Source organism: Fundulus heteroclitus, chromosome 11, assembly GCF_011125445.2.
Source record: "Fundulus heteroclitus isolate FHET01 chromosome 11, MU-UCD_Fhet_4.1, whole genome shotgun sequence".
Taxonomy (NCBI): Eukaryota; Metazoa; Chordata; class Actinopteri; order Cyprinodontiformes; family Fundulidae; genus Fundulus; species Fundulus heteroclitus.
In genome coordinates this window covers 3,627,764-3,654,556 of record NC_046371.1, presented here as the reverse complement: position 1 = coordinate 3,654,556, position 26,793 = coordinate 3,627,764, and the positions used below count along the sequence as shown (strand labels likewise).

Genomic DNA, 26,793 nt, shown 5'->3' with positions numbered 1-26,793 from the left:
CTAATGCCCTTTCAGGTTTAAAGCGCTGACAGTGAATGCGAAAGACGTAAATGTAAATGTAGCATTCAGGCTCATCTGCTGCATAACAACCGCACGACTGTGGGGAATGTTCATGTTAACGCTAGGAGTGCTCAAAGTGTTTATTATGTTGTAAATTTCTAAAGCTGTGGCGTTTTGAGCCTTTCTCAGAAGTGGGGAAGGTTTAGCTCATTCTGGGACCCCCTTCACAATGCACCGTCCTACGGTCACTGGGCTCATGTGCGCTGCTTCCCTCCAGCTTTGCCACTTCCACCCTGCAAGGACGCTTCCTCACAATCCGAGGAACGTCTGAATATGGGATGTTTCCGTCTCACTGTGGACGTATTTTTCAAAAGGCAGAATAAGCCAGCTGGCAATCAGGCTGAGAAGTTGTGGTTTTGACTATTAAAATTGTATCAAACCAAATGAGCTATGAACAGGAGAACGGAAAGGTCACAATTTCCTTTGGGATCCTAGCAACCGTATGCCCAATTTGGAGGCGTGCGCACTTCTCCACCTGAAAGCCTATTCCACAGGAGGCGCTAATGCTAATTCAGAGAAGATATCCTCACAGATGAAACATTATTAGATCAATGTTACTGTAAGTTAGTTTGCTAAATAAATGCAAAATGAGCAAAATTAAAGTTTTATAGTGCAAGAAACCCTGGTTAGCTTCTCATGAACACGACAAAATGGAAACCAACTCGAAGACCGCAAAGTTCAAACGAAACTCCAACTCTTAAATAAAAAAAAAAAAAAGGAGGAAAAAAGGGCAAAGTTAATCAACACTTCTCTGGTATATTGTTAGCTTTGTGAGTTGCTACAGAAATGTCAAAAAACAACAAAACAGCGGTGATCGGTGCAAGCGGCAAAAACTACGACACAAAATCTACGAACTGTTGGGGGGGGGGGGAAAACCAAACCGACGTTTTTTTAGCGATACAGAGTTCATCAGCGCGAACCGAACCAAATAAAAGTTCATAGAGAAGTTCAAAGAGTAAGGCAGCTGAACATCTCTGCTCCACAACAGTAATCACAGAAGTGAGTTTCCTCACAGCAGAGAGACTAAAAGCTACTCAGGAGGTTTTGGCAGCTTTCATATTTATGCTTCGTCTGCATTTTTCTTAAAGCTGTACAATCTGAAGACGACGGCAAAAGATCCAAAAGGTTTAACCGTTCTTGATCTCTAAAGACACTTGATCTGAATTTCATCACTTTCCCCCTGCTGGACTTTAGATTTCCAAGAAAGAAAAAAAAAAAAAAAAAAAAAAAAAAAAGAGTAAACGTGTTAATGATCTAATAAACTCGGGAGCAGCTTTATGCCGTCTAAGGAGATCTTGGAGTGTTTGGAAACAAGAATCATTTACAAATCCGTCACATCAGTTCATCTGAAAAAGAAACTTCTTAAAAAGAAGCCTCCTCCTGCCCTCTCTCTCTCTTTATCATGCAGTTTGTCCTAAAACAAAAAAAAAAAACAATCAACGATTCATGAGCCGACGAAGCTTTGAGACGACATGCCACAGGGTACAAAACGCAAAAAAAAAAAGGGAAATCATTGAATGGAGAGCTAACATAGCTTATAATCAGTCAAAGGCGAAACAAAGGAGATCTGACGGCTGTCCCTGCTGCCTTTATGTTGGGAAATAACCATCTGGCACGGCCCGCTTCCTCCGTTTGGACCTACGGGGATCAGCTCTACACCCTGAAGCTCTCTCCTTTGCCGTCGATGTGGCGCAGACGCAGGTAGACGTCCGTGCCGATGCCCTGCATGGACTGCACGGACAGAGAGCCGCCCAGGTACTCGGCGTAGGCCCTGGATGTGGGCAGGCCGAAGCCAAAGCTGAGGAACAGAGACGAGGACGGTGAGCGCAGAGCTGAGAGGACGCAGCAGCGTGTGGAAGGAGCGGCTCTTACCCGTGCATGGGGCTGGACTGGTTGCCGCTGTTGGTGATGGTGTTGAACAGGTTGCTCATGCGGGGGTCCTGCACGCTCTCCTCGGCGGTGCTGAAGTGGTAGTCCATCACTTTGTCTATGATTCTGTGAGGGATGCCGCCTCCACGGTCAGAGATCCTGAACACGCAGGAACAGGTGGAGATAAAAACAGGAACCCAAACCGAGCTGGTACCGTGTGGAGAAACAACAACAACAAGCGGGCCCTCGCTGGTCATCAGGTTAACTGGGATTACACTGCAAAAATAGAATTAAAAATAAGTAACATGTTCTTAAAATGAATATATTTGCCCTTGATTTGAGCAGGTAAATAAGACTATTTGCCAATGGAATAAGATTTTTGCACCTAAAATAAGAACAACTCATCTCCATCATCTTATTTCAAGTGCAGTATATCTAATTATCTTATTTCAGGGGTAAAAATACTCATTCTGTTGGCAAAAAAAATCTTATTTACCTGCTTAAATCAAGGGCAAATACATTCATTTCAAGAAAATGTTACTTATTTTTAGTTCTCTTTTTGCAGTGTATACAGAACCGACAGGAGACTGGGTTCTTCTTATTTGTAGTACTTGAACGCACCATAAGAGCAGAGGGACAGAACCAGCACCAGGGTTCATATGCACATATACGTGTGTTCAGGCGGAGAACGACACCGGACTCGTTCGGTACATGTGGAACCGCACCGACGTGCGTCGCTACACCCGGACCGGGTTACCGCCACAGCTGCTCGCTCACAGACAGAACGAGGGAACCCGGTTTAAAACACTCAGGTTCCAGAGGTCGGCGCCGTCTTCGTTCTGCCCTAAAAGGCCCGAATGTGAAGCTCGTTTCTCCTACTGGGACTAAATGTCTCTGATCCTGGGATCAGCGTACATTATTTAATTAACAAGCTGAAAAACCAGAACACAGTTTTCATAACATCCAGGTGTCACTGTTTACCACTTTCATTTACACACTGCAAAAACAGATCCAAAAAAAAGTAAAATGTTCTTAAAGTTAGTGTATTTGTCCTTGATTTGAGCAGGTAAATAAGATTATTTGCCAATGGAATGAGTATTTTGACCCCTAATATGAGATAATTAGACATCCTGCACTTGAAATAAGATAATGGGGATGAATTGTTCCTATTTTAAGGTTTTAAAAATCTTGTTCCATTGGCAAATCATCTTATTTACCTGCTCAAATCAAGGACAAATACACCTATTTTAAGAACATTTTACTTATTTTAAGTTCTGTTTTTGCAGTGCAGTAAAGGAAAACGAACAAAGTTCACTATAAGAGAGGATCTAAAAGAAGAAAAGAGCTTTCCCAGACGGTGAATTCTCTCCCAGACTAAAATAGATTGACTGTAGAGCTGCAGTAAGATTACCGTATGTTTCGGACCATAAGGCGCACTAAATATTCTTCACCAGTGTGTAATATCATTCCGCACTGCAAAAAGGGAACTAAAAGTAAGCAAAGTGTTCTTGAAATTAGTATATTTTTCCTTGATTTGAGTAAGTAAATAAGATTATTTGCCAATAGAATAAGATTTTTGCACTTAAAATAAGAACAACTCATCTCCATCATCTTATTTCAAGTCCAGGTTATCTAATTATCTTATTTTAGGGGTAAAAATACTCATTCCATTGGCAAATTTTCTTATTTAGCAGCTCAAATAAAGGAAAAATATACAAATTAAAAAAACAAAACATCCTTTTAGTTCCCTTTTTGCAGTGCGCCTCTCCATGTCCATGACAGAGTAGCTGGACTACACTGCTCTGTTTCTAACATAAGGCCAAAATAAACTGAACTTTTATATTTAATTAACTTAGTAGGTTTATTGTTGCTAGCGCGTACTCCAGGCTGCCTTACATGAATGCACTTCTAGTTTAGACATTACAGTCAGGCAGTCTGGTAGACAGCTCAGGGGTCCTCAGGTAGTGACACAGTGAACCGTAATGCTCCTAATATCCATTGAGCTGAACGACTTCATTGCTAACCAAAGTCATACTTACACATTTTAACAGATTTCTGAGAACATTGTACCACATAAAATCAGTCAGTAAGCACAACAATAATCAGATGATTTTTCAGAAGATTTAAGGATTTTAAGTGCAACTTATGGTCCAAAAAATACAGTAAAATTCAGACGATGTGAGCTGGAGTTTTTCAGCAGAGGATAAGGAGCAGCTGTGACTGCAGTGAAGGTTTGGTGAACAAGTACAGCAGAGATTTAGAATCTCCTGAGTTTAAAACGCTTAATATTCAGGAGAAATCTGAAGCGTTTACACTCAGTTTAGAAATGAAAGCCGCTGACCGTATGACAAAGTCGATGTCGTTGTTGGCGATGGTGACGACCACGTCGGGGACGTTGTACGGCGTGTCCAGGTGGCTCTCCATGGTGGCCCTACAGGAGGAGGAAAACATCAGACTCTCTTTCAACACCAAGCCACGCAAACTGGGATATTTATGTCGTTTTAACTTTAATGTGTGAAAACAAGAATGAAGGCAGGAGATGAAGCCGCTTCTCTTGATGAAGCCGTTTCCAGGCACATCAACATCTGGGCTGAAAACGTCGCCCTTAAAAACCAAAAAACTACTCCACGAATAGAGATAATTGAGATAAAATGCTAAAATAAACAGTTTTCTGTCTTGTTATTTGAGTCTAAAAAACATTAAACAATGTACAATAATTACACAGCTCAAATTAATTAAAGGAAACACTTTAAAAATATTGCCGGACAACATCGGAGCTCCTTCTAACATGACGGAGGTTCTCCTGGAGCATCTCCTCCACTGAGCTCAGATGGACCTACACTGCAAAAACGGAACTAAAAATAAGTAAAATGTTCTTAAAATTTGTCCTTGATTTGAGCAGGTAAAAAGGATGATTTGCCAATGGAATAAGATTTTTGCACTTAAAATAGGAACAATTCATCTCCATCATCTTATTTGAAGTGCAGGATGTCTAATTATCTTATTTTAGGGGGTAAAAATACTCATTCCAATGGCAGATTACCTTATTTACCTGCCCAAATAAAGAATAAATACACTAACTTTAAGAACATTTTATATATTTTTAGATCCGTTTTTGCAGTGTAAACATGGCATCCCAGAGATGTTCTGATGGATTTACTCTTGCCACATGAGGCCAGGCATCATCACGCACCAGGAGGAACCCAGAACCTGCAGCACCAGCTAAGGGTCTAACAATCCTGGTACCTAACGGCAGTCAGGCGATGGGTTACAGAGCTCTGATGGTTCTGTCCAGTTCTCCCAGAATCACTTCCTGTTTCCTGGAATTTCCTCCAAGCATTTGAGACACGTGATGGAAAACTCTGTGGCGATAAACGACCCTTCCTGGTGGCGTTGGACTGCCTGTGCAACCTCTGTAGGGTCCAATTATCGCCCCGTGGTACCAGTAGAGACTCTGACCCGGGCCAAACGCTAAACCTCTGTAAAGCAGCGAAAATAATTCTGGATTTATCTCACTAACACCAGAATCCCCTCCACTGCTGAACGGACCCGATCAATGATCCAGGAGTCCGGCTGACTTATCCCTCACCTTCACACCTTCTTCCCTCAACATCCTCCATCACTTCCCTACAGCATCCCTCTCATCATTCATCCACAGAAAAAACAAAAAAGAACTAAAAGTCACATTTTCTTGAAACGAGTGAATTCGCCTTGATTTCAGCAGGTAAATAAGATTATCTGCCAGAGAACATTTATTCTAAAAGTCTCACCCTTCATTTAGATTTACTGGTTATTTTCTGTACAGCACTCTGTCACAGCTGCTGTTGTTTTAAAGTGCTTTATAAATAAAGTTGTACTAGCAGTAGTAGTAGTAGATAAACTGCAAAAATGGAACTAAAAATAAATTTTCTTGAAATTATTGTATTTATCCTTGATTTGAGCAGGTAAATACGATTATCTGCCAATGGAATAAGATTTTCGCACTTAAAATAGGAACAATTCATCTCCATCATCTTATGTCAAGTGCAGTAGATCTAATTATCTTATTTTAGGGGTCAAAATAATCATCCCATTGGCAGATGATCTTATTTATCTGCTCAAATCTAGGACAAAAACACTAATTTCAAGAAAATTGGACTTACTTTTATTCTTTTTCTGCAGCGTTTGTGCTTCATTTCTCCATCATCCCCATCTCCTCCATTCCTGTCCGTTGTATCGATTATTTTCTGAGCCTTATTCTAACTCATGACATCCAAAAGTAGCTCTAATGTACTTTCACAAACTGCGTTTAAAAGTTAAAAAGATTTAGTCAAAAAAAGAAGCCGTAGAAGCACTAATTTCACTACGCGTGTTACTGCATCACATGCAGATGACGAGCCGCTCTGAGACGGCAGATCATCTTCCCGTCTCGGTTTTTACCTCATGGCGTTCTTAAGGAGTTCTGGCAGGATGTAGTCCAGAGGCAGAGGGATGAAGGGGAACCGGGCCGCCACGTGTCCGTTGATCCGGACCCTCGGAGAGTTTCCGTACTGGTGTTCACACAAACGTCTGTTGGACGGGAGAGAAAGAATCACTAAACTAAGCTCAGTCCAGCCCAGATGGACCAGGAGTTTCTGTTCTGTTTGTAAATCGTTGATTTTTAACTGGAATACAGCCGAGATTTGGGAAAAGCTGGAACGATTAAATAAATTACGGAGAAACAGAGATGCTTAATTTTCATGTTTCTGTTCAGTGAATTTTTAAAGGGACAATACATATTAGGTGAATAGGTCATATTTTAATTTCCAATTCTGGTCCCACTGGGAGGTTGGTGGCAAAGACGTAAAAACACCCAAGAGGAAAAAGAACAAGCAGATTTATTTAAAATAAAACCAAGAATATCTGCAGCTCAGCTCAGCAGATTCTGCTGCTACTTTCTCCTACTACTCTCCAATTTTGCATTATTGGTTTTTATTTAAACTTTTAACTTTGTTCTCCAGTTTTCTCTTTAAAGCAGTTTGATCCAGCCTGACGTTCTGCTGAGCTGTGACTCCGTACTGGAGGAGGCATCGGCTGAAGTACTGCTGACAACAACTTTATGTTCTCCTACAGATGACGCTGTTGGTCCTGTCTGTCAGGGTGTAACCATGTTTCTCTGCTAGATGTAGCTACTGGCTGTGCCCTCTCTCATCCTCTAGACCTGAAAACTTCCTCAGACTTTATCGGCTGGGCTGTTTCTCTCCTAGATGAAGCCACTAAAGGAGCTACTGCAGCCATTAGCCTTCCAGTTTTCTCTCACATAGAAAGTACTCCTGGATCAATGTTAGCTTCTGAGCTTTCTGTGTCTCTGCTCTGTCTTCTCTAACATAGAAAGTACTCCTGGGTCAATGTGAGCTTCTGTGCTTTCTGTGTCTCTGCTCTGTCTTCTCCAAGCCCCAGTGGGTGGAGGCAGATGAGCGTTCACACTGAGCCTGGTTCTGGTTCTGCTGGAGGTTCTCCTCCCTGTTAAAGGGGAGTTTTCCTCTCCACTGTCGCTTCATGCATGCTCAGTATGAGGGATTGCTGCAAAGCCATCAACAATGCAGACGACTGTCCACTGTGGCTCTACGCTCTTTCAGGAGGAGTGAATGCTGCTTGGAGAGACTTGATGCAACCTGCTGGGTTTCCTTAGAGAGGAAACTTTCTCACCAACCTGGAGGATCTGATGGAGTCTGACTTTGGAATTGGTGCTATATAAATAAAATTTAATTGAACTGACCATGCAAAAAATATTTCAACTATTCATCTAATGTTAATTTATAACAAAACCATTGTAGTGCATGTTGTTAACACAGTTTTATGATGAAAAGTGACTATTTGTTTCCCTTTCTTATATTAACAGACCCCCATAGAGTTTTTAGACAACTGGAAATCAGTAGATGTATATTTGTCAGATTACTAAAATAGTGTAAAAAAAATAAATCAATGAATGTCTTGTGCGGTCAGTATAAACCTACTCCAGTAATGATAACTAGAAAACTATCCATGGCATCATTTTAAATCCCTAAAAAGGTAAAAACTGTGAACTTCAGATTGACTCTCGCGGCTTTAAGGACCATGGGATAGGATTGCCCACAGTAAACAGAGTGAGCGCTCATATCTCATTCACAGGCGTTTATCAGCAGACCTCTGACCTGTCAATAAAAGAGAACAAACAGGTCGCCACCTGAGAGCGACGAGCACAGAAAGCGGGCGGCAAACGCTCACCTGGAGAAGTCCACCCACTTCTCGATGATCTTTTTAGGCGACAGGCGTCTGCATATGATCCCCACGAAATCCGGCTGAAATACAAACAACGGTGAGATTTTCATAAAACGGGTAATATCTATCAGGCATATCTTAAAGCTCTCGCATCAATATGTATTTGTAGACTTTATCAGACGACCAGTTGTGTCAGCCGTAAAATCAGAGAAGACCCAGCAACTTTATTTATAGATCATCACAACCCAAAGAGGATAAAATCTGAATAATCTGATAGAATTTGACTTTGGAAAGTGCCTTGAAATGACATGTATCATGAATTGGAACTATATAAATAAAATTTAATTGAATTTAAAAGCATTGCATAAAAGAAAAAAAGGTGTTAACATACTGATGTTAACGGCATAAAAGAATAAAACGTTTCAGTTGATTAAAAAGGTGCTGAACAGAAAATGCTGTCGGTCCAGATTTAAAGGAACCAACAGTTTCGAGACATCTCAGGCTTTCAGGAAGTTTAAAGTTTGTCTCATTTCCACAGCGACACGTTTATTATTTATTATCGACGAGATCCGGTTTAACGTGGTTTCTGCCCGACCAGGAACTCAGGAACTCTTTTCCAGCCCAAGACCATTTAGTGCTTATAAAACGTATCGTTTTCCAAACAGGGAGCCACTGCATGAATTCATGAACTGGTTCTGGTCTGTTTTTCTAGTGCTGACCTGTAAAGACATCTAACCTCCTGAAAATAAAGGCTTTTGTTGTAGGGCTGAACAATTAATCGCATTTTCAATATAATCGCGATTTAAAAAAATGCAATTTCCAAATCGCAGAGGTCTACAATTTTTGGCTATGTAACAATTAGGGAATTATACTTGTCCATTAGGTGTTAGTAAAATGTTTAAAGTGGGTTTGCCTCCACATGGAAGGGAAGACAGTTGCAGCAGTGAGATAATCTAACTTTATTACTTGTTTTAGAGTTTATATAATCATACATAGCATTAAGTTCTGGTCAATCAGTTTAATACATAGACTTGCTTGTTGGTTGCACTTTATGTTCAACAAGGTTTGATGTCCAAATCAATTAAAAGCTGTTCTCTTGAATAATATTCTGATTTCTAAAAACATTAAAAGTTCTTGTTTTAAATAGTCCTTGTTTACAGACATCTTTATCTAGAGGCCATTTTTCGTTGCTTGTGGTTAATGCAGAAAAAAGTCAAAATTGCCATTTTGGTTGAAATAAATCGTAGTCAGAACGCAATAATTTCTGCTCCAAGTTTAGATGCTGTGGGTCTTTTAGCAACTAATCTGCACAGCGAGGAAACAAATTGATTTGTTGTTTTGTATATGTGTAAAAAGACATTATAAATTAAACTGGAGGGGTGGGGGGGTGGGGAAATCGCATTAAATTGCAATATTAAGATAAAAAAAATCACTATTAGATTATTTTCCAAAATCGTTCAGCCCTATTTTGTTGTCCCGTTCTGACATGAAGTTAAGTCCACTGAGCTGGAGGACGTTCTGACCCACCCGCTCATTGGTTTCACGATTTAAAGTCAGAAATGTAATATTTCCACCACGGTCAGACGTACGTTATCTTCATGAAGAGCAAGATGGTGCGTGGCCAACATTCGGATCCCCAGACGGGAGCACAGCGTCGTGTCCAAGAAGCTCCTGATGATGGTCTCATCCTGGAAGACGACAGGAATAAGAAATAACCACGCTCCTCGTCTCTCCGTCTTAAAAGCTGAGGAGGAACTCGTGGTTCTAACGGAGAACACGGCGCGGCTCTTACCTGGATGTGTCTGCGGCACTCCCTGAAGCCCTGGGCCAGCATGGTGACCACGTCTTTGTGGTCGTCCAGCAGCTGCTGCACCAGTTTACAGAACCGAGCCTCCACTTCCTGATCCTTGATCTGTCAAGAGAACCAGACGTCACGTTAGATTTGAAAACTATTTCCTTTTTTTTTCTTCACACGATGAAACCTGCGGCGCTTTGATGGAAATATTAACTCAACGAATCCATCTGGAAAACAGCGACTTTGTTCAGAATATTTCGGCGCCTTTCCAGGACGTGACACCAGGAATCTTTACATGTAGCTGGACTTCTTCATGGCGCCGCCTTTGCTTTTTACTCTTCAACATAAAACTACTTTAGTTCATTATTAACTGGCTAAGAAATGAAAATTAATCTCGTTAATACTGTGTTCTGTCAGTGAATTAAAGCAAGTTTCATGCGGAGAAAACAAGGATTTTACAGGAAAGCTGGCAAGTCGTATTGAGAGCTTTAAAATTACATTTCTGATAATTGTGGAAGTTTGAGGTTAAATTCAGAAATAAGTTTTTCATGCAGGAGAGCATAAAGTTTCCTCAGCAGGTCTGTCATTACCCGTCATCTATGTTCATTAACAACGGGCGCATTTTTAAATTTAATGGACCAATGTTATTGATTACTTTTAAAAACACAAGGAAATGCTAAAATAAATGCAATTATATATAAAAAATGGATTTATATAATTGCTAGAAAAGCAGTATTTCCCGTTCATTTAATTAAAATGTTCAAAGATAGATTACACTGCAAAAAGGGACTAAAAGTAAGTAAACTTTTCTTGAAATTAGTTTATTTTTCCATGATTTTAGCTGCTAAATAAGACTATCTCCCAATGGAATCAGTATTTTTACCCCTAAAATAAGATAATTAGACATCCTGCACTTGAAATAAGATGATGGAGATGAGTTGTTCTTATTTTAAGTGCAAAATATTATTCCATTGGGAAATACACTGCAAAATGGGAACTAAAAGTAGGTAAAATCATCTTGAAATTACTGTATTTTTCATTGAATTGAGCTGGTAAATCAGACTTTTTGCCAATGGAATAAGATCTTTGCACTTAAAATGAGAACAATTCATCTCCGTCATATTATTTGAAGTCCAGGATGTCTGATTATCTTATTTTAGGGGTAGAAATACTCATTCTATTGGCAAATAGTCTTATTTAGCTGCTCAAATCAAGGAAAAATATACATATTTTAAGAAAATTTTACTTACTTTTAGTTCCCTTTTTGCGGTGTAGTTTTATTAAATCAAGGAAAAATACTCTCATTTCAAGAAAAATGTATTTACTTTTAGTTCACATTTTGCAATGTGGGTCTTGTATCAAATGTTTCTAGATTCAATGTTTAACCTTAAGAAGTTTTCTAATACTTGGTTTAAGTTGACAATTTTTGTTCCAGGCTAAATATCTAAACAGGATGCAGGTTTTAAACACTGTGATCACCAGTGCTTCTCTCTAAATGCTCTTGTTTAAATTAATCGTGAGCTGAATGGTCCTCAGGCTGATGTCAGGAGGACGTTCCACCTCCACACGTCGCCTCCATGGACTTCAGAAACGGCAGGAAAGCTTAACTCAGAGCCGTTCTACAGCGACGATTTCACCGACCTCATCTCTGAAAGGTCCGGCATACATGGAGGAACGGTAGCAAACCCGCCTGGTTGGGGATTCAGTTCAGACAGGAACGCATCTGTTGTGACACTACGACCCAACGGACATATAAACCACACTGCTGACGAAAAATAAAAGGACTAGAGGTCTAAAAGTGAAGCTTATCCAGGAAGTCCAAACGTTTCCTGGACGTATTTTAGACGAACTTATGAAACCTTTGATTTCTAAATCCCCATAAAGGGGCCGGCTCAGAGCAGAGGAACCGATCCTCAGAAATGCTGAACTTGAACTCCTGAACTTAAACTGTCTGTGCAGTTTGTCCTGTGTGTGTGTGTGTGTGTGTGTGTGTGTGTGTGTGTGTGAGACTCACCTGGGGAAAGTCACTGACCATGTGGTAGGCCCTGATGTACAGCTCATGCTGTAAGAAAGCAGAGAGATGGATCTGTGTCACGTTACCCAACCCTGGTTTGGCCCCACAGCCACGCTAACGAGCTCACACCGGTTACATTACACAACTCCTCTGGATGCTTCACTGAGGTGATTTGTTTTCATTCCTTTTTTTTTTTTTTTTTTAAAAGACACAAATAAACATTTGCAATGAGCAGAACCCGTTTCCTCATCAACGTTCGAGCTAACCCACATTTCATGGGGTTACATAAAGAAAGGAGCCCGGCTTTATGCAACCAGAGGAGGAGGAATCTGGGTGAAAGTTCACCTACAACAGAAACAGCAGAGCCTGCAGGGGGAAAAACTGGCTGGAAGAGATGCAAACTTTGCTGTTTGGTCACAAAAAAACATCTTTCTGCTCCAGAGAAACATTTACTGCCACTGATTAGAGCGGGTTCCTGTAACGACAGTTTGTGCAGCTTGTGCGAACGTCGCCTCAGCGGAGGAATGCCGTCTGTTTAACCTCAACCTTCCAGAACAATGTGTTCCCGCCGGCTGTTCTGTCCCACTGCTGTCCTCCCTGACAGGAGCTGGCTTCAGCCTGAAAGCTGGTAATCTGGCAAAGTTTAAAGAAGCACCTTGGGAAGTGGCCACGCCCCCTGAACCTTCCCACAGTAGGTCACCTTACAGCCAGAAGGGGATTTTACTGGGTTTTTAGGTCAACATCAAACAGCACATAGCCTGGAGGGGGAAGGATTATTTTTCTAGAATCTTTACCTATAGAAATCTGAAAGGTGTGGCAGGCACCCTGAGTTCACTTTCAGGCTTCTGCTCTGATTAAAGCTGCATGTGTCTCTGTTTGAACCACCGTTTCACATACAGACAGGAAAATTGTTGCTCGTTCTCCTGTGTGAATCAGATCAAGATCGGTCGAACTGGACGGAGAGCAAAGCATCACCTCTTGATTAATGTCTGGACTTTGACTAGGCCACTCTACCTCCCCCTGTGGCCACGGCTTTAGGTCTTGGGTCGTTTCTGAGAGCCTCTAGCCTTTTAGGAACATTTTCTTCCAGCTTTTGTCTTCATTCATTCTCTCATCAACCACCTTCCCTGTCCCTGCCAAAGAGAAGCATCCCACAGCATGATGCTGCCACCACCGTGTCTCACTCTGGGGACGATATGTTTAGTGTAGAGTGCAGAGCACCTTCTTCTACACGTATGCTGCGTCCCCTATACACTGTAAAAAGGGAACTAAAAGTAAAATCTTCTTAAAGTTAGTGTAGTTTTCCTTGATTTGAGCAGCTAAATAAGACTATTTGCCAATAGAATGAGTATTTAACCCCTAAAATAAGATAATTAGCTATAATGCACTTGAATTGTTTTCATTTTAAATGCACAAATCTGATTACATTGGCAAAGAGTCTTATTTAGCTGCTCAAATCAAGGAAAAATACATTAATTTCAAGAAGACTTTGCTTGTTTTTAGTTCCCTTTTTGCAGTGCATCGTCCTTCATGTTTTAGGTGCATCTCTGCACCAGAACGCCTCGTTCAAATGATTGCATTAATTCCTCGGCAGCCAGCAGGTGCTGCAGAAGCCGGTTCCTCAGCTGTTCATTTAAATCAGGAGCACGGTCGCTGTGAAACACCTAAACCATGCGGGACAGGGTGCCCTGAGGACCAGAGATTCTTTGAAGCTCATAAATCCTGCAGACATGGTGTTAGGCTTCTGAAAATGACTCTTTGTCACGGCTAGCCCTGTTACGCTAAGCTGAGCCAAAAACACAACGTAGCGTCTGCAACCAGTTCCCGTCGTACACGAGAACTCGGGTTCCCGTCAAACGGCAGTGATTACGTCTGCGGGGGCGTCGCACCTTTCTGTTGTGATTCATTATTTCACGAATAAACTGTGTGGCTCAGAGGACAGCCACACAGCGTCCACAGGTAAGGCCTGAAGAACAAGAGCTCGTCTGCAGACCGAGACTTCAGGGAACAGCAGGCCTGAATAATCAGATGAAGCCGACTAACGCGGAGCTCTTGTGTTGCCGTGTCGGGTGGATCTGCAGCTGTTCTATAGACGTTTCTCCATTTTAAGCTTCGACCAGCAGGTAGTGAAACGTGACGCCCCGGTGCACAGAGGTTATTACTCGTTTGTTTGGACACCAATCACTGCGGACTCTGAAGTGTCGGAGAAGCAGGGATCGTGTTTCACGGCGGGTTCATGAACCGTGAACATCAGCGATAAACAGTGAGAGGTCCAGGAAATGAGAATATGAAAACTTTGGAATCTGTCGCTTTAAATCATCTCTGTTAACCTAAAGATTTGGCTTTCATGACAACAACACATGTCAATTATGTTCAAATTTGACTACAAATCTGGATTTTTCTGATTTAGCGACAACAATCAACAAAAAAACATCAAGGTTGGAAATCTATGTTTCCTTTTTATGCGAGTTAAGAATAGTCAGTTTCTTGATTAAAAAAAAAAAAAGGAAAAAAGAAAGGTCAAATTTCCAGAGTTCTCTGTTAATTTTTGGGAATTAAGCCTTTGTAGGAACCCTGTGGAACCCCCTATAGCTATAAACACTGAGGTTAGCCCCTGTTCTCTCGCTAATGCAGCGATTACGGCGGAGACTCAACAAAGTAGGAGGTGAACTCATGAACAAACTAATCCAGCCTATAGAGGCAGCTGCGGTAAATAGATGAAAACCTGCTTTACGCGTAGGGCAACTGTAATGGCATGTACGGGAAAGGAAAGAAATAATATTTAACTGTAGAACATGCACATAGCACCTTTAGGCATGTCCTGCCTAAAGGTGCTATGTGCATGTGTGTGCAGGTGCTATGTGCATGTCCTGCTGTCTCTATTCGGGCCAAATATACACAAGTTATTCTTTACTTCTCTCTTCAAAGACTTAATATAGCCTCCGCTTCAGCTGGAGCTCTATATTCTGTTACAAAACACAGACTTTATGTGGTTAAGTTTCCAGAGAAACGTGTCCTTACCACTTGAAGAATGGTGGGGTTGCAGCCGATGATGAAGGGCAGACTGCGGAAGCCCTTGATGCGATGGGCGATCCGCACAGGCAGCTCCTTGTGAAGGTACTTGCCACTGCTCTGAGATCACAACACACAGAGAAATATCCGTGAGAAGCTGCAGAGCGGTGGCCAGATCGTTTACTCCCAGTGTGGGAGAAGTGTTTACCAAGATGTGGTGTCCGTCCGGAGACTTCCCAGAATACAGCAGGGTGGCTAAAGTCAGCCGCACCGAAGCCTGCAGACACAGCCAGACAGAAAAAACACAATTACAGCTGCATGAGTCTCTAAAATGCAGAAAACCAGGAGACATTTCACAAATTATTACTGTGCTTGGATAGTTTTTTTATTTCTAAAAAACATCTTGTTTTCAATAAATTAAATTAAAACTTTTTTTAATTTAAATTAGACATTAAAAACAGTAAATACCAAAATTTAAGTAGCATATATCTGTTCAGATGGCAAAACGGGGTGATAACTTTCATATTTAGTCAAATTAAAACCCAACATAGCAACTAGTTGCTGTTATATTATTACAATTAAAGGGGTGTATACAACTTTCTAAAGATACTCTAATAACTCAAATAAAAAAAAAACCTGCAGCAGCTTCAGCATCCAACTACAGGGATGAAAAAAAACCCCTATTCTTATATATTTTGATTTACATAAATCAAAATATACATATAAAATCTTGCAAGCTCTCGGATGCAATCGGGGTCATACCTTGATAAGACAAAATGGAAATAAAATGATACAAACACCATGAAACGCTCAGAACTCCACGCCGCCTGGCCAAATTACAGGTTTCATTTTTAAATTATAAATTAACAGAGAAAGGTCCGGTTCTAGCTGCTGCCAGAACTGCCAAATCAACAGTGGTACTAACAGACTACAGGAGGACTGAACTCGCTCCTCTCTGCAGGGGGAGGTGGTGGAGCGTGTGGACAGCATCAGTTCCTGGGCATCCACACCTCCTCTGGCCTCTCCTGGAATGTGAACACCTCCCACCTGAGGAAGAGGACCCGACAACAGCTCCTCTTCACCAGAAAACTGAAACAGACTGGACTTTCCACTAAGCTGCTGAAAAACTTTTACAGCGCTACAATAGAAAGCGTCTTATGTCTCAGCATAACTGTGGGATAGGGGAGCCGCACAGTGAAGGTGAAGGACTTAGCGCGGGTGGTGGGGGGGGACAGCGCAGGGGATTGTGGGATGCCATCTGTATGGAGTGGACTCGGTTTATGCTGCATGAGTCCAGAAACGGGCCAGACGCATCGCCCCATCGCTCGTCTGCCATCAGGGAACCATTTCAGGAACATAAATTCCAAAACTAACACTCAAAAACAGCTTCTTTGCAGAAGCTGTGAGGACCAATGCCCCCTGCTGAGAAGACAATATCGCATGTTTGCAATCACACTCTTAACTTATTAGAGATGTTTTATCGCACAGTTCTGTATACTGTATTATTCGGAGTACAAGGAGCACTTAAAATCCTTAAATTTTCTTAAAATTGATGGTGTGCCTTATCTATGATGTGCTTACTGACTGATTTTATGTGGTTCAATGCGCTCAAAAATCTGTTAAAATGTGTAGGTATGACTTTGGTTAGAAACGAAGCTACTCCACTCAATGGACATTAGGAGCATTACGGTACACTGTGTCACTACCTGATAGGACCCCTGAGCTGTCTACCAGACTGCCTGGCTGTAATATAATTGAACTTTATCGATCTCACAATGGAGAAATTCACTAATGTCTAAACTAGAAGTGCATTCATGTAAAGGCCCCTATGTACTCGGGTGTAGTTCACTCAGCAGAGGTCTGCGCTTTCAGGTATGTGCAGAACTCCGTTTTTACAACTTCCTTGCAGCATGAAGTCTGTACAACAACGCCTTCTTAAGTAAGTTAATTAAATACCAAAGTTACGTTTATTTTGGCCTTATGTTAAAAACAGGGCAGTGTAGTCCAGCTACCTTGTCCTCCTGACAGAGACTGATAGAGAGCTGTGGACGTGGAGGAGGGATATTACACACTTGGGAAGAATATTCAATGCGCCCAATAATCCGGTGCGCCTTATGGTCCGAAAAATACGATATGAAGGTTGAGGAATATTGCACAGAATTTACTGCAGGCATGAATCCTTCATGAAAGAAGCTTTGAGTGATTATTTCATGCAACACTGTCAATCATTTTTAAAAATGATTCTAGCAGACCCTAAAGGATGTTCTGCACGCTTGAGCTTCTCAGTAAATGTGGATGACCCTTTGCAGCCAACAAACTGACTTAATCCCTTTTTTTTTTAATAGTCTATGTCTGTTGTCCACCTGTACATTTTCTTTGTGCAGGTGTCTGCCTCGAAAAGATTTCACCACAGTAACACGCGGCGACAAGAACAGATTCCTGAAATAGAACCTGTTTGGCAACATAAAGAAGTACGGAGACCTCAAAAAGCAACAAATTATGTCCTCCGATCCAAACGGAGTCAGGAAAGGACAATAACCTAAAGAACACCAACAAGACCACCTTTAAATGACTCGGCAAAGAAGAGTGGGTCATAATTCCTCCACAACAACATCAAACAGTTATAAAGCATTTTATAGCAGTTATTGCTCCCAAGTGTGTCGTAGCTAAAAATTAGAATCACTTTACGTTTGGAAAGTTTTCCCCTTAATGGATTAAGTCATCATTTGAAACCTGCATTTTGTCTTTACTCGTGATTATTTTGGTCCGAATGCGTTTGGTGATCTGAAGAGATTTTAGTTTAATGACACTTGAAACCAAGAATATTTTATCTTAAAAAATAAAATAAAAAAATAGGACAAACCAGGCTGCATGTGCATGCTATCTGCTTCAACTTCACCCAGAGAACATTTCTCACCTCAATAATAACTAGAAATGAAGGTCCAGCAGGCACGCCTTAATCAAACAGTGCTGTGTCACTGTTTACCTTAATATGGAGGTGGGGAAAAAATTCATGTCAAGCAAGAGGCAGAGGGGCATACGCAGATATAAAACCTGTGCTTACATTTGTTTTGATTTATTTATTAAAAGTGTCATCCATCATGGTCTGGTAGCAGCAGCTCAGGCTTACAACTAAGACCCCAAGATGGCCATCAAACAAGATTCACAAGACATTTAATAAAACCTGACGACATAAACATGTGAGACTGTCTGTATTCGTTGCATTTTGTGAAAAAAAACCTCTATCCATTGAATAGACCTGACTCCGCCGACCAAAATAAATCAAAGTTTTTTTTCCTTTTTTGCGTTTTCTTCATTAATTTCTCAGATCAAAATACAGAAAGCTGTGAATCTAGAGTGAACTTCAGCTTATGCCGCCGGCAGCTGGCAGGTCCCGTCGAAATACTTTTAGCCATTACTTCTTCCTGCAGCAAAATAAGTAAACAAGTTTTCTTTCACTCTCCTGTCTTGTCTGAATGTCTTCAGTTAATTTATTTGAGTGACATTCGCTTCGCCCCTACGGGTCTAAACTCCCATGGTGACTTAATCTGATTGGATGAAGGATGACACAAAAAGCGCCGACAGTAGCCAGCATGAAGTCACGTGAAATATTAAAAAAATTCACCACCGATCCGCCGCCCCTCGCTATTAGAAATATGAATTTTGACTAAAAAAAAGGGGTGGAAATGCAGAAAAGGTCAGACATTTTGTGTGATATTTACCTTTTATTTTGCAATTTATGTTTACAGTCTATATTTATTTATCAACATTTATCAAAACCTGCCATTTTGACGGGGCTGTTTCACCACATTAGGTTCACACAACATCCATAAAGGTTGGGCTGGAGGAATGACTTTGAATCTTCCCACTTCCACTGCCAAAGGAAGATTATTGTTTCTTAACTGAACGCATTGTGACCTTCGTCTACTTTTCACACTGAACTTTACAAATAAGTCAGATGGAAACAGCTTTAATTCGTTTACAAAGTTCTAACTTTGGATTTCCTAAAGAATTTCCAGCAAACTGCTCATCTCGATGTTTGTTAAACATCTTTAGTTTGTAGCACAAAGTGGAGGACAGTGAGGGGAGAGCTGACCTAATTTTGCCAGGTCTAATCCACAGCCTGAGGACCAGAGCTGAGAACTGCTCACTCCAGGATCTAACAGCCACGTAACTCAGAAAGTTAAAGTTTAGCCGACTTTACAACAGTTCGGATTCACGGCTCTACTCGCCGATGACAAATACGGGATCTTTACAGCTTCACAATCATGTAAATACTTTAAATTACACCTGCTCTGGTGTATTTCTACAGTAAAAACTTTTCTAGGCTGTGTGTGTGTGTGTGTGTGTGTGTGTGTGTGTGTGTGTGTGTGGGGGGGGGGAGAAAAAACATCTGAGTCTGCTAAGAACAAAGAGGAAGGAAACACTGCTGACAACAGTGAGAAAAACACTGAGACTTGAGCTGAAGCCAGCCATCCATGACAATATGAACTTTGTACTATTTGCAGGAGTTAGGGCGTTTCTGTTAACTTGACCTCAAATTACTAGGATTCATTTTTCAGGTTTCCATTCTAATTTACAACCAGGGTCAAAAAGGTCACGTTAGCAGCCAGAAGCTACAAAGGAACTCGCTACAGCGGCTTTCTAGTCACTCACTGGGCTATTTAATGTCTTCATCTGAAAATATATTCCTTCCCCAAATGATAAAAGACACTCCTTAGAGTCCTGTGACTCGTGATGAAGTAACAGTTTCGCATCCCGTACAGTTCTTTGGCAGTTTGGACCGTTAGTGATATATTAGTTTAAAAAAAAAAAAAAAAAAAGAAAGAAAAAAAATCGTTTAGCTAGCTAAACATTTTGTCCTTTTGATGCTGCGTTCAATAGCGCAACGTAACGGTTCGGTGACTCATGATTTATTTTTATTTATTTATTTGTTGTTGCAAATATTCAACTTATATAAGTAACAACTTAATCCGGAAACGTTTGACAAATCCTATTTTTGAGACAATCGCTTGTTTCATTGTTTAACCACGTTTTTTATCCCCCTTATTTGGCTAAAAAAAAAAGGGCGAGGTTGGCCCCCTTCATTCCCCCATACTTACTTAAGACGCTACTAAATAAAGTTACCGCTTCCCAATAACCTTAACTTGTAGACATTCAACCAGCACGGACGAAAAAAGACGCATTTTCTAAAATTTCCTCCGTGCCCTGAACGTAGCACCGACGGGTTCTAACGGCTCGCTCTGCTCGTCAGGCTCGAGCCAGCTGCAGCCGGCTCGAGCTAACACCCAAGTCACCGCCGCTCATCGCGAGGCAGCGGAACACCGCCACAAAACCACCCCTTCCTTACCTTCTCTGCCGAAACATCGATGGCAGACTGGTTGTAAAACGAGGTGACGGTCTTCGACCGCTCTCTAGCCAGCTCCGAGAAGCCCTGCGCGGAAGAGGTGGATCGGAATCTGTGATTCCCGGTGCCTGACTGCAGCGCCGGCAATGTTTTGGTTGCGGGCGCGAGGAAGAGGCTGCCGAGCCTCGGCCTGGCCCTGCCGGTGACACCGCTCAGCATCTCCGCTGCTATGCCTGCCAGCCCCGGTCGCATTTGGAGACGAGCTGTAAGCGCGAACAGCGCTGGCCCGTTCCCGGTGCAGAAACGCTGAGTTCTGCAGCTGCTAGGAGGCCATTGGGGCTTAGATGCGCACAAAGGCACGTATCTGCCGTGACTACAGTAGCGACACGGTACAGAAAGGCCTCTGTGCTTATTGGTCAGTGGGTCAAAGAGCTAAGGAGACGACGAAGGAGCTCAGCCAATCAGCGAGTCTGTTAGAGGCGTGGCTAAGTGTCTTAACCCCACCCCCAAGCCCTCACAACGGCACATACTGTACTCTGCAAGGGCGCCTAACTAGCGTGAAACTATGAACGAAGAGTGCCAAAGAACACCGATATATTCAATAAAATACAATTAGTACCTTCCTTAGAGACACAACAGTTGAATTATATTAACATCAATTTCATTGTGTATTTCTCATCAAATTATAGATTACAGTTTTCCCCACAGACTTGGATAATCTTTAAACAAGTCTTCAAGTGTTTCATAAAAGAAATGAAAATAAACCTAAACCTAAAAAACACACAAAAAAAACCCAGCAAATCTTGTTTTATTTGTACCAGCAAGTCATAATTAGGTGAATCACATGACACGAAGTTCGTATGCAGGCCAGGGAAGTTGTTCCACCAAACGCCATCCATGTTTTTTTTGGGCCTCGCTTGGGTGCAGAGTCACGTTGGAACACGAAGTAGCGCTCCCTAAACTGTTTTCATGATGTTAGGAGCATAAAATTGGCTGAAATGTTTTGTTGTTTTTTCTGGAAAAAAGGAGATGAGCCCCACTCTCCTGAATAGCTGCCCTGCTACATAATTATCCCTCCATCCACCAGTCCAGATCTAACCCATCTCCACTGCTCTAGAATCCAGTGTTGATGAGCTTTAAGCATCTGATACATCAGGAGGAGCTGAGGTGTAAAGTTTGGCTGCAGCTACCTGGGAAGGAAACTCATGCCATGGCGGAGCTCTTCTACACGCTGTTCTTAAACTAATCTAATCTGAAACATTAGATTTGGAGTTTTGGAGCTACTGACTGCAGAACGTTGGTGACGTCTGCACCGCAGCATCCTCAGATCCCACTTAGTGACATTACCTATCATGTTCCTTCTTGTAGACGGGTTCACTTGACATGTTTCCATCCAATTGTGAACTTTTAAATGTCGCAAAATGTGAATTAAGTATGTTTTCATCCACTAGTTTGGAGAAAATTCACCAGGGTTATACAAAAAGTAATTTCTCCAGACGTTGCCATTATTAAGGGCTGTAATAAAGAGGAAGTAGAGGTTCTAAACTGCGAGGTAAATGTTTGCTTCGATAGAACGTATTCTGCAAATTTGGTTTCCATCTCCCATTTTGCACATCAACTCTTTTTTTTGTGACAGCCATAAACCACTTCAGGTGAACATAAAAACCTATTTGCAAACCTTTGCAAAACAGGAAGTTATTTTGAATTTTGCTGTTTCCATCAACCTTTGCTAATGTGATACTTTAAAATGTGCATTAAAAACATAGATGGAAACACGGCTACTATTAGCGGACAAATGGTAAATGACCTGTACCTTTATTTCAAAGAAACTAAATTGGCTAAAAAAATTAAAACAATCTTATTTGTATTTTCATCTCTAGATGTTCTGCTGTTTAGATTTACTTTCTTTGGTACTCCTTTCCTTCCAGACTGAACGTCCCCAGCCATATATAGTGGTATAAAAATTTATTTCAACTTTGAGTTATTTAAACCAGGCTTCAGTCTTAATTATAGCGTTATTTCTACCCAAGCAGCAACTTAAAAGCTAACATTATGATTAACTAATTTATGTAAAACATATGTTTAATGCAGTATTTTCATCTCACAACAGAAACCACATCAGACCAAGATCAAACTCTTAATTACATGTTGTACATTTATGTACAACTACATAGATTTAAAACATTAGAGGGTTACATACCAGCACACATACAGTGAGCTACCACTGCAGGTTGCAAATTAAATGTTCACTGCACACAGCATCTATAGCAGGGATGTCAATCAAATTTTAATATTGGGCCACTTTGGCATCATGAAGTCAATAAAATGGCCGGTTGCACATGTATAGATGATACTTTTGATTTCAGAATTTCATTTCAGTTCATACAAAAATGCACATTAACATAAAATCTGCAAAAAAAAAAAAAAAAAAAAAAAAAAAAGTTGATATAGGGGTGAGTTACACTTTATACTCATCATTCTGCATCAAATTTTTCTCCGAGTTGTTTTAATGTGTTGTGGGAAAACTGCCATCTAGTGGCCGTATGCTGTTACTACACAGTTAAAACAAGATTCACTACAGTAGGAACAGTTTTAGCCACTTTATACACTTTAAAAGGATATATGTCTCTACTTTATGACGTGATATGCTTTCTTTGGATCTTTTTTTCTTTTTTTTTGCTCTTGATGGCTGGATAAATTCCCTTGAGAGCCTGCATTCGGCCCTCAGGCCTCGAGTTTGACACGTGATCTATAGACTCAGAGCGGTCTTTATTGTTAATCATCTTTGTATCATCAAATGTGTATCTGGATGAGATTTCGTTGCAATGGCGCAGGAAAGGTGCAAAAACAAAAAACCAGCAGCATCAATTTGGACGTAAAATTAGCAGAACTGCAGCAAAAAAAAAAAAAAAAAAAAAAAAAGTAAAAAAGAAAAATGTGCATAAAAACATGTAAAAAAAAAAAACCAAGAGTTGTAAACATAAACTTTGATTGTCTTCATTTAAATTACACACTTTTTTTTTTTACCTGCTTGACAATATACTGAACACACAATAATTGAAGTAAATAAGCAGTCAGATTGGTTGACCTTTTGACCTTTACCTTTTCATTAATATCTTCAAAACCAAAGCAGCACAAATGAAATTTTTAGCTGCACAAACGGAGTCGAGTTGATTGACACCAATTTCGTCTGATTTGAAGAAGGTGGGGGGGCTGGTTGACCTTTGATGACCTCTAAAAACATTTGTTTATATCTTTAAAATGATAGCGGCACAAACGAAAATTTTTGCTGCACAAACCAGCACAAACATTTGGCACCAATTTTGTCTGATTTGAAGAGGGTGGGGGGGCCAACTTCACTCAGGTGGTGTCCACATGTCTCATTTCCGCATCAAGCATAAACCAGCCTTAAGTCTCTCTAAACGGAAAACATAAAAAGGCTCTTGCAGGTTTGCCCGGTTAGGAAAAATTCCCAGCATTCCATATTTTCAGGTTTATCGTCCTTGTATTTTCATCAACAAAAGCAGGATACGGGTCACTCTTGCTTTATTTAGCCAAATTTAATAAATGGGAGCAACTAAGTCTGGTTTTCTGTGAAAGTTACTGTATAGCTCTGCTCATATTTACTATCAAATTAAATTAAAAGAAATGAAATGTGGTTTTTATTCCTTTAGTGTAATTTAAACATGAAAAAAATAATGAAGCTGCAAGCCTGAAGCTAAGCTTATCCAGAGCTACTCTTTCACGTCATGGCAGCGTTTTTACTGTCTGTGCAGTTTGTCTTGTGTGTGTGTGTGTGTGTGTGTGTGTGTGTGTGTGTGTGTGTGTGTTAGCGGCCCTGAATTTAAGATGGACTGAACCTGTTGCTCACTTAATTAACTGGGTTTAGTCAATGTTTTGTTTATGCTCGACTGGAGCCCTTTAAAATCGGCTTTGTTTGGATTTTTAAAGGCATGCGAGTGAAATTCAAATGCATGTCAGACCCACATAAAAGGCAGGCTTGGTGTCATGGTTAAAAGTTTACTTAAAAACAGAGAAACCTTTTTTAGAGACTCACATTAACGTTTGCAAATCAAGACAAATGAAATCTTCCTGTTAGAAACCACACAACACTGCAAAGCCATCATTCATACAAGGAAGAACCCCAGAAGAAAAGTCTGTTAAAATGCCTCCCTATAATTCAAACGTTGCTTCTTTGCATTTGGCTAAACCAGGTATATTAACAACAGCATATAAAACCAGAAGCCGGCAGGTTGTTCACGTATTCCTAGATCTGTAACTGCGCTGGACGGGGCAGCGTTGCAGCTTCCTGAAAGTCTGTGTCCCAGAGAAATTAAACAGGAAGGCCTAAGATCTTAGACCGGAGGAGTCTGGAAGAACCGAAGAGTTACTGAACCCGTTTCTGTGGGAAACACCAACGTCAGGCACCTCCAACCCTATAATGGAGCACACGGTCCGCGTTCCTCAGGACGCCGCCGCCGTCCTCCATATCAGCACCATGTTCTTATCGGTGAGGGCGACCAGGTAGTGAAGCTCTGGGTCCATCGCCAGGCAGTTAACAGACGGACCGTCCAGCGGGCCCTGGCCCTTCCTCGTTGGAGTCGGCCATTTCAGCACCTGGACGGATGGGAGGCAAAATGAAGAAATGTAACTGAAAGTTAGACGATATCTCAAACTACATTTCTCGTTTTTTTCCATTACTTTAAAAAAAAAAAAAAGTGAATAAAAAGGGTTAAGAAATGAAATGTCTGATGTGAAATATTTTCACCTTCAGTTGTATTTTTATTGGTTATCTATAAAATGCAAAATGGCAGATTCAATTAAAAAACGTGAAACTCGTTAGGAACAGTCATGTGACATATTTAAAGTCTTTATTTCAGTTCCATTTGATAATTCATGGCAGAAAATTTGAACAATACATAAGAGCAATAATAAAAAAGGATTATTAACACAAATGTTAGGGCTTAGACCGTCACGGGGTAAACTGAAGAAGCTGGCGTCCACAGAGCGCTGCATCCAAGAATATTACTGGAAAGTTGAGTGGAAGGAAAAAGTGACGCTTCAGGGATAGGACTGTGAACTAATTTAAGACTTTTTAAGACAGGCAAGGTTTGGACTGCAGCTGGAGTTACAGCTTCAAAAGCCACTAAACACAGAAATATCTGCAGCTTTCACATTCCTCATGCCAAGCCACTCCTGAACCTGAGACCTGAGCTCAGGGGAACCGAGGCTGGACTATCTGTCAGTGGACTGTCCTCGTTTCAGGTGAAAATAAAGTTTGATTTGATTTGAACCCGAACCCACGCTCCACGATTCTATACTAAAGTCCTTCAATCACAAAGCAGATAATTTCCAAATATTCTGGAGTTGCCTCTTCATGAAGGAATACAGGATCCAAATAGAAAGAGCAATTGTGATCAAAATTAAAACTCTGAGTCGGTTTTAAAATTATGTATCTGAGGAATATTGAGTAATTAAATTTAAAAAGAGGAGAAGACAACAAAATGTTGAGAACGCTGCTTCTGGCAGCTAAAAAAAAAAAGAAAAAAAAAAGCCATATCCAGGAGATGCCGAAGTTCTCTTGAGCCTACAGTGGGAGAACGGGTTGATGTCTTGTTAAGTATTTACATTATGGAGAAAACGACTGCATCAATAAGACTGGAGGTTAATAAATTAAATATTACACGTGGAAGGGTTGGTTATAACATGTAAAACGACACTTTGTTTGAAGCGTGTGTCTTTTGGGAGGTTCTGAGGTGGAGAATTAGCGAAAAAGCAAGAAAGCTATAAAGTCTCTGTACAATACACCCTGGTTCGATGCTAAATGTGTGATTTATTATTTTTGTTTTAAGCATTCTGCCATGTTTGGGGTTTATGAATGTGCATTCATGGCCAGTCAACCTGAACCAAAGTTTATCAGATGACTGTGTGACTTGTAAGACTCACGCTGTGAAAAAAAGACAATAAAATACAAACTTAAATAAGAGAAAAACAAAGAAAGTCCTTTAATCACAGCAAAGATTTGGGATTTTGACTTCTTCTACTGTCTTCTCTACAGGCAGAACGGCGATGAAGACACAGACGTGTCAGAGAAGTAAAATACCTCAGTGGGCGGAATGGGCCTCCCGCTCTGATAACAGTTCTTCTGGAGGTCGGTGATGTGGTAAGTCCATATTTGGCCCTCGTCGTCGCCACACGCCACGTAGGACCGTCCTGAAGACAACACATGCAGGAAGTTAGCCTCCAGCTACAAGCTAACAACCAGCTGAACGTGTGGAAGCTACATGGATCAGTCCTCTGGAGCCGGCGTCCTCAAACCTTCATCACACGACTGAAGGGGCCTTCAAGTCTCCCTACATCGTATGTGATTCAGGTGTGATGAAGAACATCTAAAGCAGGCATGGATTTATTTACTGTGGCCCCCGACCGCAGTTCAAGAATTGTAAGAAAAAAAGAAAAGGATCTACTTTTTGTAAC

The 26,793-nt window shown here is 41.0% G+C and overlaps 2 protein-coding genes across 2 annotated transcripts in view; both read right to left on the bottom strand.

Moving 5' to 3' along the window:
* Nucleotides 1-1,362: 1,362 nt before the first annotated feature.
* Nucleotides 1,363-20,740, bottom strand: bckdk (branched chain ketoacid dehydrogenase kinase). The gene is made up of 11 exons (XM_012866630.3): nt 20,320-20,740; nt 15,178-15,246; nt 14,979-15,089; nt 11,958-12,005; nt 9,941-10,060; nt 9,738-9,836; nt 8,155-8,228; nt 6,349-6,477; nt 4,271-4,360; nt 1,933-2,088; nt 1,363-1,858 (listed from the first exon to the last, which is right to left on the bottom strand). The coding sequence occupies exons 1-11, from the start codon at nt 20,566-20,568 to the stop codon at nt 1,714-1,716; spliced, it is 1,290 nt and encodes a 429-aa protein (XP_012722084.1). The 5' UTR covers nt 20,569-20,740; the 3' UTR covers nt 1,363-1,713.
* Nucleotides 20,741-24,222: 3,482 nt separating this feature from the next.
* Nucleotides 24,223-26,793, bottom strand: part of lrwd1 (leucine-rich repeats and WD repeat domain containing 1) — a 34,687-nt gene continuing 32,116 nt past the window's right edge. Inside the window, exons 15-16 of the mRNA XM_036142742.1 lie at nt 26,420-26,529; nt 24,223-24,933 (exon numbers count right to left, since the gene is read on the bottom strand). Of these exons, the coding sequence (XP_035998635.1) occupies nt 24,781-24,933; nt 26,420-26,529 (263 nt within the window). The 3' untranslated portion in view covers nt 24,223-24,780. The remainder of the gene's footprint in view (nt 24,934-26,419; nt 26,530-26,793) is intronic.

Bases quoted from the DNA above. Each gene is read 5' to 3' on its own strand.
- bckdk (XM_012866630.3), bottom strand. From the start codon at position 20,568: ATGCGACCGGGGCTGGCAGGCATAGCAGCGGAGATGCTGAGCGGTGTC. The intron at 15,090-15,177 runs GTAAACACTTCT...TTGTGATCTCAG, and splicing joins CGGACGGACACCACATCTTG to AGCAGTGGCAAGTACCTTCA. The intron at 6,478-8,154 runs GTGAGCGTTTGC...CCCGTCCAACAG, and splicing joins AAGTGGGTGGACTTCTCCAG to ACGTTTGTGTGAACACCAGT.